The sequence below is a fragment of the Triticum aestivum genome, chromosome 1A, assembly GCF_018294505.1.
Source record: "Triticum aestivum cultivar Chinese Spring chromosome 1A, IWGSC CS RefSeq v2.1, whole genome shotgun sequence".
Taxonomy (NCBI): Eukaryota; Viridiplantae; Streptophyta; class Magnoliopsida; order Poales; family Poaceae; genus Triticum; species Triticum aestivum.
The window spans coordinates 403,423,832-403,436,683 of NC_057794.1; the positions used below are offsets into that span (position 1 = coordinate 403,423,832).

Genomic DNA, 12,852 nt, shown 5'->3' on the forward strand with positions numbered 1-12,852 from the left:
ATTTTACGTATGATATTCATCTATATAAACGACCGTGCATGGATTTGAAATTCTTATATGAGGAATGAAGTTGTGCAATAGGAGCCATTCAACGCTGTTTGGGCTCATGATCGGACGGATCCACGGACGTTTAAAAGACCGGATTTCCCAAGCCCGGCCGTAGATAGTCTAAGCTGAGCTTGCGCACACACTAATACTATCACTATTTTTAAATATATGACATGTTGACGGTTCAATTAAACTGCCAAAACGTCTTATATTATACTCCTTTCATTTCAAAATAGATGACCCAACTTTATACTATTTAAGAAATCGGATGGAGTACATTTCTTGACGCTCAAGTCCTGCATTATTTCCATGTATGTTTCGTGTCCACGGCAAAGATACGCAAGGCAGGCACGTTGCAGTAGTGTTGTTTTCCCGAGAGTAGGTACTCGCCGTACTGGACTGGATGAAATAAACTACTCATGTTTCACGTTTTCATGTCCGTTCTGTGTCCAACATGGATCAGTTTAACAAACATTTTTCCAATTGTGCGGTTGCCACGGAACGGATCGACGTGCCCCCGTAGTATGTCGCCAAACGCTATAAATTTTCCTGTCTGTTTCATCCAGCGGTTCTGCTTCATCTTGTCCCATGCATGCATGGTGAGATCAATAGGATCGTGCACAAAACGGCTGTGTACTGTCGTGTGTGCAGCAGCGCTGTCAAATTAATTGTTGCTGTGCCATTAGCGTTTGTACGGAGGAAACTAGCCCTGTTTTCAGAGCACCGCTGCTGGTCATTCTTCTTTTAAACTAAATACGTTTTTCAGCTCCGTAGAAAAAAACTTTCTGAAAGATACGTTTTTCAGTACAGTGAAGGAGTTGGCACGCAAGCTCCCGTCTGAAAATACACAAACAACATTGCAGGAAAGCCTTATCAAAAGTTACACTGTAACAACCAAAGTTCGACTCTTTCAGAACAAAGACCAGACGTAACAACAACAATAGAAACAGAAACAGACATCGCTAGGTTTACAAGCACCTCGCGGCTGAAAGCCATAGCGCCATTTTCCATAACTCTCTTCTGGCTCCGCAGAAAATGTCATCAGTCAGATAGAAGGAAAAGAAAAGAAAAAAGAGAGGGAGTGCGCAATTGCCGTCATCATCATCTAATCAAACGGAAGAACCGAAGCCAGAGGATAGGGTGTGTTCACTGAGACCATCTGCATCTACGATTTCCTCTTCTTTCGAGTCCGGGCGCTCCTCCATGAGCTAAGAGCAGATGATGAACCACCGCGCCTTAGAATCTTCGGCCTCCTCCCATTTCTCTTGCCCGTGTAGCAGGGCTTCAAGATCCCCTGGAGGCCCATCCTGGTTGTGCCGCCTTCTTCCTTGACGACCGCCATGGGGGCGGCGACGCTCTCATCCTCAGAATGTGCTACAGTTTCTCTCTTGACAGGTACCTGTTCCCTCTTGACTGATACCCGTAGTCGCTGGCATGGGTGACTGATCACCTCAAAATTTTGATACCCTTCCTCAGCTGGTTGGTTGTCGATCAATACATCTTCCGAAGTCTGTAAGCAAAGCAAGATAATAGTAAAGAGCTGACCTCCTTCAAATACACCACCACCACAACAACTACTATTACTACAAAACCTTTAGCCCCAAACAAGCTGGGGTAGGCTAGAGTTGAAACCCATAAGATCATTTGACACCACACCCGGGTTCCAATATGGCGTGTCGCTAAGATTACGCCCCAACGATTTTCTTTTGGGTTTCATCTCCTTCAAACACACAGTTCTTTAAATTGCCACTTATGAAGTGTATAGTGTAGCATCTATGGCATAGGAGAAGTTAACCAGAAACATTGTTGTGGAGAGTTCTGGCTCTTGAAGGGGTGGGGTGGTAGAGGTTGGAGCTCAAGCTCCTCCAAATAGGTGGACGAATTAGTTTGTTATGGCGTGATATAAAAGAGTTGTGGTAGCTTACCTGGCGTAGTTCACCAATTTTATCTGGATCTTCAACTGACAATAGGTTCATCGTGCTCTCAAAAATATCCATATTGTTAGCTTCTCCATAGCTTGAGACAGCACTATCGGGCATGTCCGTATCACCCATATCACAATCCGATGCATCTTGAGGTGATATTTCAGGCATTTCAGTAACTTTGCCTTTTCCATGTGAGCAATTAGAGCTCTGTGCGCCGTTGACCTGTGTGTTGACTTTAAGGAGAAGCCCCTTACTCTTCTTGGCCATTGCTTTCTTGAGATCTGATCTCAGACTACAGACTCTGTCTTGAACAGACTGAATGCTTACAAGAATCTGCTCGACAGCAGCATCGTCTCCATTACCGAGTAGCCAGTCAGCGTCATTATTTCCTTTTGTGCTGTCATCTGCTGAAAGGTCAGAAAAACTTTTGTGAACTCATCTGCTACATATAAAACAAATCATTTTTATTTATTTCCAGCAAACAGAGCACTGATTACAATATGTATGGTTTCTTGTTAACCTGACCTTGACATGCAATTATGAGTATAACTTTTACTAGTTGAGTCATCATATCTAGAGTGCTACTATTATCATAAGCAGGAAATGAGTTTCTTCCTCTATACAAGATGCAACCAACAGTGTCTTTGTGATCTATAAGTATGCAACACATTATTTCTGGACAAAAGCACTAGGAAAACGAATTCAGAAAGTAGAACAATACAATCACTAGCATTTTAGGTGTTCGAAAGATCATATTTGTTTTCAAATCATGAAGCAATTGCCAGTGTTACCTAAGTTTCCATTGTCGTCGATAGAATGGCCATCACCTTCCGTTTTCTCTTTTTCTGCAGGACGATTGTAATGAGATCTCACTAGGACAGATTGTAATAAATTGTGTGAAGTAGAACACAATGGTTACCATAATAAGACAATATGGTGTGGGTTGCGATGTATGAGGGAGCATTGATTTTCTCCTCATTTCTCTTCCTCTTCTTCCTCTTCATAGTCTTCCTGCAGCAATGAGAAGAGAAGGGCACTGATCTTGACGAGGAACAGTCCAACTCAATCATTTTTGTCTGCAACTCTTTCTCATGTTTAAGTACTGCAAGCTCCCTGTCATATCTGGATACTTGAGATTGCAAGTCTTTCATCCGCAGCTCTAACCATTGGCATCTCCACATTAATGGGCTGATATAGCTTCTCCAATGATCGGTCACTTTTTTCTTTCTGCAATGGATGATAAGTTGCGTTAAATACTCAAATATGCTTTGCGCGGTTGCGCCACATGTTAATAGAAAGACCACTGAGATAACACCACAGATAGGAATCCAAGAAATCAGGCATTGCTACAAAACTAGAAACATACACACAACTGAATGGCATATTATACATCTAAAGTACAGGCATCATCAAACTTGCAAGGGCCTTATCTTGATGGAGAAGGGTTTGGGAAAGGCATCAGCTTTAATCAATTTACTTGCTTAAAAAAATATCACAAACTAGAGCCAGCATGTGCGTTGGACAGAAGAGTAAACATTTTACTTGTGATATTGTTAAGTCCCACTTTCAGGAATCAATTACATCAGACCGAAGACATGCTTCTTTATCACTATAAGAATTTTTACATATGATGGGTATTAAATATAAAGTGGCACCTGACTCGTTTGGCAGCCTGGACCATGTGGCTCATATGGTTACATAGTTGTAGCATGGCATAGTACCCACATGGGCCACACTAAAAGTCTAAAGTGACTAGCGTATAATGCTTAGTTTGGTCTAAAAGTAAAATACCTCCTGATCAGCCCCTTTACAACAAGGGGAGACAAAGTGCAAGCAGGTTGCTATGTGTGCATGGACCCATACCTTGTGGAGGGTGCGCACCTAGTGGACACTGGACTTTAACATATTGGAGTATGAATGCTCTGACTAGCAAAGATGAAGTCTAAAAACTAGTCAAAAAGAGTTCGATGAATGAACATAGCCCTTCAATAGGAAATCAAGCTCATGCACTACTAGCACCAAATATATGTACTCCCTCCGTCTCAAAATTCTTGTCTTAGATTTGTCTAAATACGGATGTATCAAGTCACGCTTTAGTATTAGGTACATCCGTATCTAGACAATTCTAAGACAAGAATTTTGAGACGGAGGGAGTACAAGGAAGTGCGCATGTGAACTTCAACTGCAAATTACTAATCCGTAAATTGCTTATGAATTATAAGTTCCTCAGGGTATGCACTTCCAATCCATTCTGAACTGATAGAAGACCTAAACTAGTCTCTGCCTACACCAAACATGTGTAGCATATTACTGTTCTTCAGCTGACTCTATCTAATTACTATGCCTTTTATTCGTAATTTCTTAATTTCTCACTGGCTAACATCATGCTCCTTTCAAACTGTAGACAGACTAACAATTGCTTGGCATATTAAGTACCACAAAATTCATGTCTCACATTAGCCATTCAAGATAAGAAGTTTTCTGACTAATTTTCAGAGGGAAAAGTATCGTCAGATAAGAACGATTACAGGTCAAATGAGTATAATAACTCAGTGCTTTTAGCTTGAGTGGAAAAATTGATTCCGCAAGGAAAATGTTATAAGGGTAATTTTGCTTCTACCATAATTTTCATTCTGTTCGAGTCTATCACGAGATGAGCAACTGCTGAAAACATGATTTGACATTTATATTAAGGAGTAAAACGAGGTTGGGAGGTAATCAGTTACCCAAACAACTTACTTCAATAATCTATCCAAATTGTCAGCAGCAGCTGCATCCAAGAGTGCAGCAGCATCACCATTATGAGGATAACGGCAGAATGGTGAGTCTACTTCAATGTCACTAATCTCTGAAGGCTTTGCATCATCCTGAGATCCAGATAGTGTGTCCCCAAAGGAACTTGAACACTCTGTGGCATCAGGGTCTTCAGTTTTTGCCAATTTGCGGCAAGCGCCGCTACCACCATCTGGGCCAATAATGTCAACATTCCAATCTACTACTGCGTTAGCATCCTCCATTTTAAGGTTGACTTTAGCCTCTGTATGCCCTGCTTAAATTAAGAGAACATAAGGGTTTTCAGCAAAAAACAATCATGATAACATTTAGAACAAAGTGCATTGCATGGGGAAAAACAAATTTTTTAGTAGACATAAACTGAAATCATCCATGGTAATTTTGTGAGATACCTGAAAATGTTCAGAACCCAAATAATAAGTGTACTGTAAATAGTTGCCAAAATAGTTCCATATGAGAAAATTCCAAAGAGATGGCCAAAATGCCTACATGTAGAAATAATATGATCTACCAAAATAGTTTCATATCACAACCCACTACATCTTCAAATTGTAGTTGAAATCTATATGAAGGTACCACTTTCAAAAAGTAATCTATTCAAACTGTGATGATCAATTATCTATATGTCAGCTGAAGTAATGAAACAATGTGTGAAATGGATTAAGTTCAGCCAAAGACCCTACGATCAAGGATGCAAAGAGTAATATTTCACCTACTTTACCACAAGAGCAAATAACTGATAAATAATACTCCCTCTGTTCCATAACTGACAATAATTATGGAACAGAGGGAGTATATTCTAAGCAGGCGGCAGTATCTTTGGCGGATTACAAAGGTTGCCTTAAAAAGAATCACAAACGGTGCTACAGAAAATTATACACCACATTGTTAGAGCAACGAACTGAATATATCATGACCATTGCCGTTATTTGGGTTTCCTCTATGAGATTCATTTATTTCATTCTTGATACCGGTAGTTTATACTACACTTGAAGAGGATTTCTAATCTACCAATGTTTTGGAGAAGGAATGCACATCCCTTGACTCAGGTGATGTGCATGCTCATGCCATATTTACCAGAGTATGGGATGATGCACCTAAGAAAGTAGTCTATCCGAGTATAACAGTAGAACTAGTTTTCTACTGTATTTGTATTTCTCACATCTCTTGATTCACCGCCTCGTGGGAATGTGTAATACATATTTACTATTCCTCCATCGCTGCAATATGACGACTGAAATAATTGGCAATTGAAGTATAGCTTACTACTTGCGATTTCGCGGAGGGCACCTCCATTGATTCGTAAACCGGAATGTAAGGAGTCAACTCGCAGAACTAACCGAGGAATGCGTTTGGCCAGAAAGATAGACGTCAAAGGCGTCGTCTGCCGCGCGCGCCGGCAGAGGGCAACACGAGACGGCCGCGTCGGGCAATTCCCGGGCGGCGGCGCGGTCAGGTGCGCGGCGAAGGTGGCAGCAGCAGCGCGGACGGCTGGCGACGGACGGTAGCAGCCTAGCAGGAGCAATGGCGGCATCTGCAACCCGGTGGCTGAGTGGCGGAGCAGCCTGGAGCGCGCGCACACCAGGCTGCAGCGGCGGCGGTCTCCTCGCTGCCTGACCCTCGCGCGCCTCGCCGACACCCCCACCGGCTCACGCTCGGGACCGCTCACAGCGAAGCAAAGTGTGGCGGCGGCGGCCGCAGCTCAGCTGTCGCACGAGCTGCTCGCGGGAGAAAACAAAAGAGGGAAGGAATAGAAAACGGTGTGGGGTACAACCAAAGTGAGGGAGTTGATACAACCCTAATGGGCCTTGTTGGGCTGTTCTTGGACATATCCTCCCGTAGTAGTACTTAACCGAGGCAGTATTCCCTCGAAAAAAAAAAAACTTAACCGAAGCAGAGACCCCTCAATAAAAAAACGTAATCACTGTGCAGCACAGCGAAAAAAAAGTAGAAAAACAGACTGGTCTTTTTAGACAAAAAATGTATGAATTGTGTTAGAGAAAGTCCAACCCTGCACACCCCGTACCCTCCTAAGTAGGGACCCCCAATTCACCTCATTTTCTTCATGCAAGTATGGAAAAAGTAGCACCCCCCCCCCACACACACACACACCGCCGGAGCTCGCTCACAGGCCGCCGCGCCACCCATGGAAGGTCACTGGAGATCACCAGAGTTCACCGGAGCTCTCTAACAATGATCGTTGGACCTCGAGGGAGCTCACTGAAGCTCGTCACCCTGATAGCCAAACCTTGTCACAGCCTAGAATTCGCCTGTGCTAGTTTTTTTTAATGCGAAAAAGAGAAAAACATAAAACACGAAGGAGATTATAGGGGAAATAGTTGGAATGCAAAAAAAAAAAGACAAGGCCCCTAAAGTAGGGATCCCCCTTAAGCAAACACACCATTCTCAAGTTCCCCCAACTAAAACACTCTTGCGCCGAAGGGCCCAACCATGGTCGATCACTGGATTTCTTATGTTTTCAGGAAAAAGATATCTTGCTCCAATCTACTTTGGTTTTAGAGCTTCTTCAGCACCACAGAGATGGACCAGAGGCGATGAGCGATGACTCAAGGTCAAGGATAATGTGGCCATAATCTCTCAAATGTTTTACCCCGCAAAAAAAAATCTCAAATGTTCTAACAAATTAGAATTGGAACTTATGTAAAAGTAAAGCATGGTAGAATTGCATGACCAAATAATAATTCAATGAGAAGTAAACAATAAGCAATGCTTCCACTACAATGAAGCGATAGCTATCGATCGAACACACCAGGCAATGAATCTACCAAAATAAGCAAAAAGAAAGATATCGAGTTTGGCAACTGGCAAATTCCACTATGTTGAAATCTCCACTGGTTGCTGAAGCCGGCAGTAGCAGTACAAACGCAGGCCGCAGACTCTCCTGTGCACTTCAGATAGAACCAACCACTCCTAGACATGCGACATCGATCAAACTAGCTCTGGATCGAAACCTGTAAATCTTTAAGCAGTTTTTGCCTAATAACAGGACTTGCAAACTTCACAAGCATCTTCTTCACAAATGTACATGTCAGAAAGCCTATCCCTCTCACACGACATGTTAACAGGCACCAAACCGACCGGGGTATGGAAACATCGTCGGAAGCTTGCCATCCGAGCAGCCGACTACGGCGGCGAGCGACAAGAACGGCCGGCGTCAAAGAACTGGCCTTTGCTAGCATAGCCGCAGCAGTATATTCGCTACTAGAACAACCTGACATCAGCAAAGCCATAGCTAGCTGCTGGCGTTTCCTATCGAACAGGAGAAATAACCGCAACCAAACCTGAATTCGCCGGGTGAAAGAGGTCTCCCGTAGCTCGGATCCTCGCTTGTTAACAGAAAATGCGCACAAGAACAGGAGCGCCGCGCCGCCGCCGGCTCCGGAGACGCGCGCCGAGCGAGCTGGAATCGCCGCCAGCCGCCAGCGCTAGCTATGTGGATGGGGGAAGAGTACGCGACAAAGAAGGACGGAAGAGTTAACGGGGAGGAGGGAGGGAGCGGGGAGGAAGGCACCTGACCTGCAGCGGCGCCGGAGGCGGCGGCGAGCGGGAGCGAGAGGCGCTTCGTTCCTTTCGTGCGGCGCCGCCGTCAGCTGGTGAGTAGGGAAGTATGGGAGAGCGAGGGAAGCAGCAGCCGGCGGGTTTTATTAAGTTCGGGCTACATGGGCCGGGCCGAACTCTACAGCAGGATCACCACTTAATTTCTTGCTTCATTTTGGGAAAATTTTAATTCGTGCCTATTATATAGATGGGGTTTATGATCAAAACAGGTGAACCCTAGGCGCCGAAGAGATATTAGGTTTTCCGTCCACTCCGCCGCCGGTTCCCTCGCCTCGGAACTCTCCATGCAACCGAAAGGTGCGGGAATCGCGTGCGGATTTAATTTCTACCAAATTAGGTCTTTGTGACGTTAGCAGTCTCGAGGGTGAAGATGGTGTTGAAAGAATAAAAAGTTGCACAATTCTATTATCGTCCGCGCACGGTCGTTATTGTCGACGAGGTGGATATCGAAGAGCCTATAGTGTTTTGGTCATGTGGATCGACGGCTCTCGACATACGGTTTGTTGTCCAACGCTTCGACGTATGTCAATGTGATTATGGTGGTGTAAGTGTGATACAACAAAATCTTCTCCGGTTTATTTTTTTCCTATTTGTGATGGGCCCCCTCCTCCCAATACAAGTTGACACAACAATTTGACAACTTGCCTAGCAATGGGTGTATCCTTGCCATAGCGCATTCAACGATAGTAGGTTCTCACATATTAGGGTGGGTAGCTCATGCAACTTTTCCAAAACACTATTTCAACTTGTGCATGTTTTTTCTACGGTTTGTAAAAGGACATCTTGCTTCTAACGAGAGTTTTGGTGCTAATCCACAAAGATACATACTGGGAGGAACCCAATGTCCTCGGGCATTAGCGCTTCCTAGTCGTCGGATCTGGTCCTTGATGCATTCTCGGCCGCCTGATCTCGCCCTTGGATGACAGCGTCCGTCGGATAAAAAACGAGCACTGTAGATCAAAACAGTGTTGAAATCCGGTGCCACCGCCCGTAAAATTCGTGCCCCATCGAGGGCATTTTTGAGATTTCACATACCGGACGACAGATGGCTTCCCTGATTCCTTCCTCCCCTCCTGTGTGTCATCCTCTTCCTCCCCTCACTCCCCTTCCCTAACCTAGCTCCCGTCCTCTCTGCCTCCTCCCTCCCGCCGCCGACATTGCTCGTCCTACTCCCATCCTCTTTGTCTCCTCCCCTCCCATCGCCCATCCGCCCTGGCCCATCTCCTCCCTGATAACCCACAAGTATAGGGGATCGCAACAGTTTTCGAGGGTAGAGTATTCAACCCAAATTTATAGATTTGACACAAGGGGAGCCAAAGAATATTTGAAGGTATTAGCAGCTGAGTTATCAATTCAACCACACCTGGAGATTAATTATCTGCAGCAACGTGATCAGTAGCAAATTAATATGATAGTTTTGATAGTAGTGACAGTAGTAACAGTAACGGTAACATTGATAGCAGTAGTTTTGTAACAAGCGCAACAGTAATGATAGCAATGGTAACTTAGCAAGAACAATATAAGGTGAATTTGTAGGCATTGGATCGGTGACTTGTTGGATGATATTCATCATGAGACAGTTATAACCTAGGGCGATACGGCACTAGCTCCAGTTTATCAATATAATGTAGGCATGTATTCCGTAAATAATCATACGTGCTTATGGAAAGAACTGACATGACATCTTTTGTCCTACCCTCCCGTGGCAGTGGGGTCCAACTGGAAACTAAGGGATATTAAGGCCTCCTCTTAATAGAGTACCGGAACAAAGCATTAACACATAGTGAATACATGAACTCCTCAAACTACGATCATCACCGGGAGTGGTCCCGACTATTGTCATTCCGGGGTTGCTAGATCATAACACGTAGTAGGTGACTATAACTTGCAAGATCGGATCTAGAACATGGATATAATGGTGATAACATAAACGGTTCAGATCTGAAATCATGGCACCCGGGCCCAAAGTGACAAGCATTAAGCATGGCAAAGTCATAGCAACATCAATCTTAGAACGTAGTGGATACTAGGGATCAGGCCCTAACAAAACTAACTCGATTACATGATGAATCTCATCCAACTCCTCACCGACCAACGAGCCTACGAAGGAATTACTCAATCCCGGTGGGGAGCATCATGGAATTGGCGATGGAGAAGGGTTGGTGATGACGAAGAACGGAGATCCCCCTCTCCAGAGCCCCAAACAGACTCCAGATCTGGCCTCCCGATGAAGAACAGGAGGTGATAGTGGCTCCGTCTCATGGATCGCGATAATTCTTTCTCCCTGATTTTTTCCTGGAAATATGTGATTTTATAGTATTAGGGTTGAGGTCTGCGAGGCCACCAGGTGGGGACAACCCACCTGGGCGCTCAAGGAGGGGGAGCGCACCCTGGTGGGTTGTGCCCACCCAGGTGCCCCCCTTCGATTGATCTTGGCTCCAAAAATTCTCTTTATTGATATAAAAAATCCTCACAAAGTTTCATTCCATTCCGAGAACTTTTATTTCTGCACAAAAACAACTCCATGGTAGTTTTGCTGAAAACAGCGTCAGTCCGGGGTTAGTTTCATTCAAATCATGCAAATTAGAGTCCAAAACAAGAGAAAAGGCGTTAGGAAAAGTAGATACGTTGGAGACGTATCAACTCCCTCAAGCTTAAACCTTTGCTTGTCCTCAAGCAATTCAGTTGATAAACTGAAAGTGAAAAAGAAAAATTTTTACAAACTCTTTTGCTCTTGTTTGCATAATAAGCTTAAACAACACCCAGGTTTTCAGCCAACATTATTGTTGGGGAACGCAGTATTTCAAAAAAATTCCTACGATCACGCAAGATCTATCTAGGAGATGCATAGCAACGAGAGGGGGAGAGTATGTCTTCGTACCCTCGTAGACAGAAAGCGTAAGCGTTATGAAACGCGATTGATGTAGTCGAACATCTTCGCGATCCAACTGATCAAGCACCGAACGCACGACACCTCCGCGATCTGCACACATTCAGCTCGGTAACGTCCCTCGTACTCTTGATCCAGCTGAGGCCGAAGGAGAGTTTCATCAACACAACGGCGTGATGACGGTGATGATGAAGTTACCGACGCAAGGCTTTGCCTAAGCACTACAACGATATGACCGAGGTGGAATTATGTGGAGGGGGGTACTGCACACGGCTAAACAATCAACTTGTGTGTCTATGGGGTGCCCCCTCCCCGTATATAAAGGAGTGGAGGAGGGGAGGGCCGGCCCTCATAGGGCGCGCCCAAGGGGGGGAGTCCTACTCCCAGTAGGAGTAGGTTTCCCCCCTTCCTAGTAGGAGTAGGAGAAGAAGGAAGAAGGAGAGAGAGAGGGAAGGAAAGGGGGGCTGGTCCCCCAACCAATTCGGATTGGGATGGGGGGGCGCCCTCCACCTGGCCGCCTCCTCCTTGATAATCCCCAAGTGCAAGGAATCATCGTAGCAATTTCCAAAGGTGAAAGTGATAAGTATGGAGTGTCAAACCCACAAGGAGCTAAAGGTAAGATCAATATTCTCTCAAGCCCTATCTGCCACTGATACGACTCTACGTACACCGAACGTTTGCTTCCAACTAGCAACGAGAAATAAAACTAGGTTGTGGGTATGAAGAGGATAACTTTGTATGATATTAGAGAGCTAAAATATAAAAGTAGGTGTTGTTATCATGAAGTTAGAATATATTACTAAATATTATAAATAGCAAGTGTGGAATAATGGTGGATCGGTGTGCGGAATTGTCCTAGGCAATCATTAACAAGACCGGTAATCACTATTGCAGTTTCATATGAGGGAGAGGCATAAGCTAACATACATTCTCTACTTGGATCATATGCACTTATGATTGGAACTCTAGCAAGCATCCGCAACTACTAAAGATCATTAAGGTAAAACCCAACCATAGCATTAAAGCATCAAGTCCTATTTATTCCCATACGCAACAACCCCCTTACTCGGGTTTGTGTTTCAGTCACTCACCAACCCACTATAAGCGAATCGTGAACGTATTGCAACACCCTACAGTGAGAACCCCTCACGCTTGCGCGACACGGAGGGCACCATAGGACAACATCAAAGTAAAACATACAACTCATACCAATCTAGATCATCAATCAACCCAAAGACAAAAGATATCTACTCAAAACATCATAGGATGGCAACACATCATTGGATCATAATATGTGGGATAAAGCACCATGTTCAAGTAGGGATTACAGTGGGGTGCAGGAGAGTGGACCGCATAAAAGAGATGAGGGTGATGATGATGGTGATGTTGATGAAGACGATCACCGCGGCGATGATTCCCCTCCCGGTGGCACTCTGGTGCCACCGAGAGAGAGAGGAGGAGAGGTTCTCCCCCTTGTGCTTCCTCCTCCATGGCCTCCCCCTAGATGGGGAGAGGTTCTCCCTCTGGTCCTTGGCCTTCATGGTGATGATGGCCCCTCCGGGATCCTCCTCCATGCCCTCCGGTGATGACGGCCCCCTCCGGCAGGGTGCCAGAGAG

At 44.8% G+C, this 12,852-nt stretch overlaps 1 protein-coding gene across 6 annotated transcripts; it reads right to left on the reverse strand.

The window, feature by feature from the left end:
- Window positions 1-886: 886 nt before the first annotated feature.
- On the reverse strand, window positions 887-8,436 carry LOC123053125 (uncharacterized). Of its 6 annotated transcripts, none has more exons than XM_044476537.1 (6): window positions 8,304-8,436; window positions 4,713-5,019; window positions 2,893-3,200; window positions 2,765-2,818; window positions 1,974-2,380; window positions 887-1,558 (listed from the first exon to the last, which is right to left on the reverse strand). In XM_044476537.1, the coding sequence occupies exons 2-6, from the start codon at window positions 4,988-4,990 to the stop codon at window positions 1,214-1,216; spliced, it is 1,392 nt and encodes a 463-aa protein (XP_044332472.1). In that variant the 5' UTR covers window positions 4,991-5,019; window positions 8,304-8,436; the 3' UTR covers window positions 887-1,213. The 6 variants fall into 6 exon arrangements, with proteins under 6 accessions (XP_044332472.1, XP_044332500.1, XP_044332484.1 ...); XM_044476565.1 differs by having other exon boundaries at window positions 1,974-2,377; window positions 8,299-8,396; XM_044476549.1 differs by having other exon boundaries at window positions 8,299-8,396.
- Window positions 8,437-12,852: the final 4,416 nt, after the last annotated feature.

Coding starts and splice junctions, on each gene's coding strand:
- LOC123053125 (XM_044476537.1), bottom strand. CDS start 4,990: ATGGAGGATGCTAACGCAGTAGTAGATTGGAATGTTGACATTATTGGC. Junction 3,201..4,712: donor AATTTGGATAGATTATTGAA/GTAAGTTGTTTG, acceptor CATCCATTGCAG/AAAGAAAAAAGTGACCGATC. Junction 2,819..2,892: donor CACCATATTGTCTTATTATG/GTAACCATTGTG, acceptor ATCGTCCTGCAG/AAAAAGAGAAAACGGAAGGT.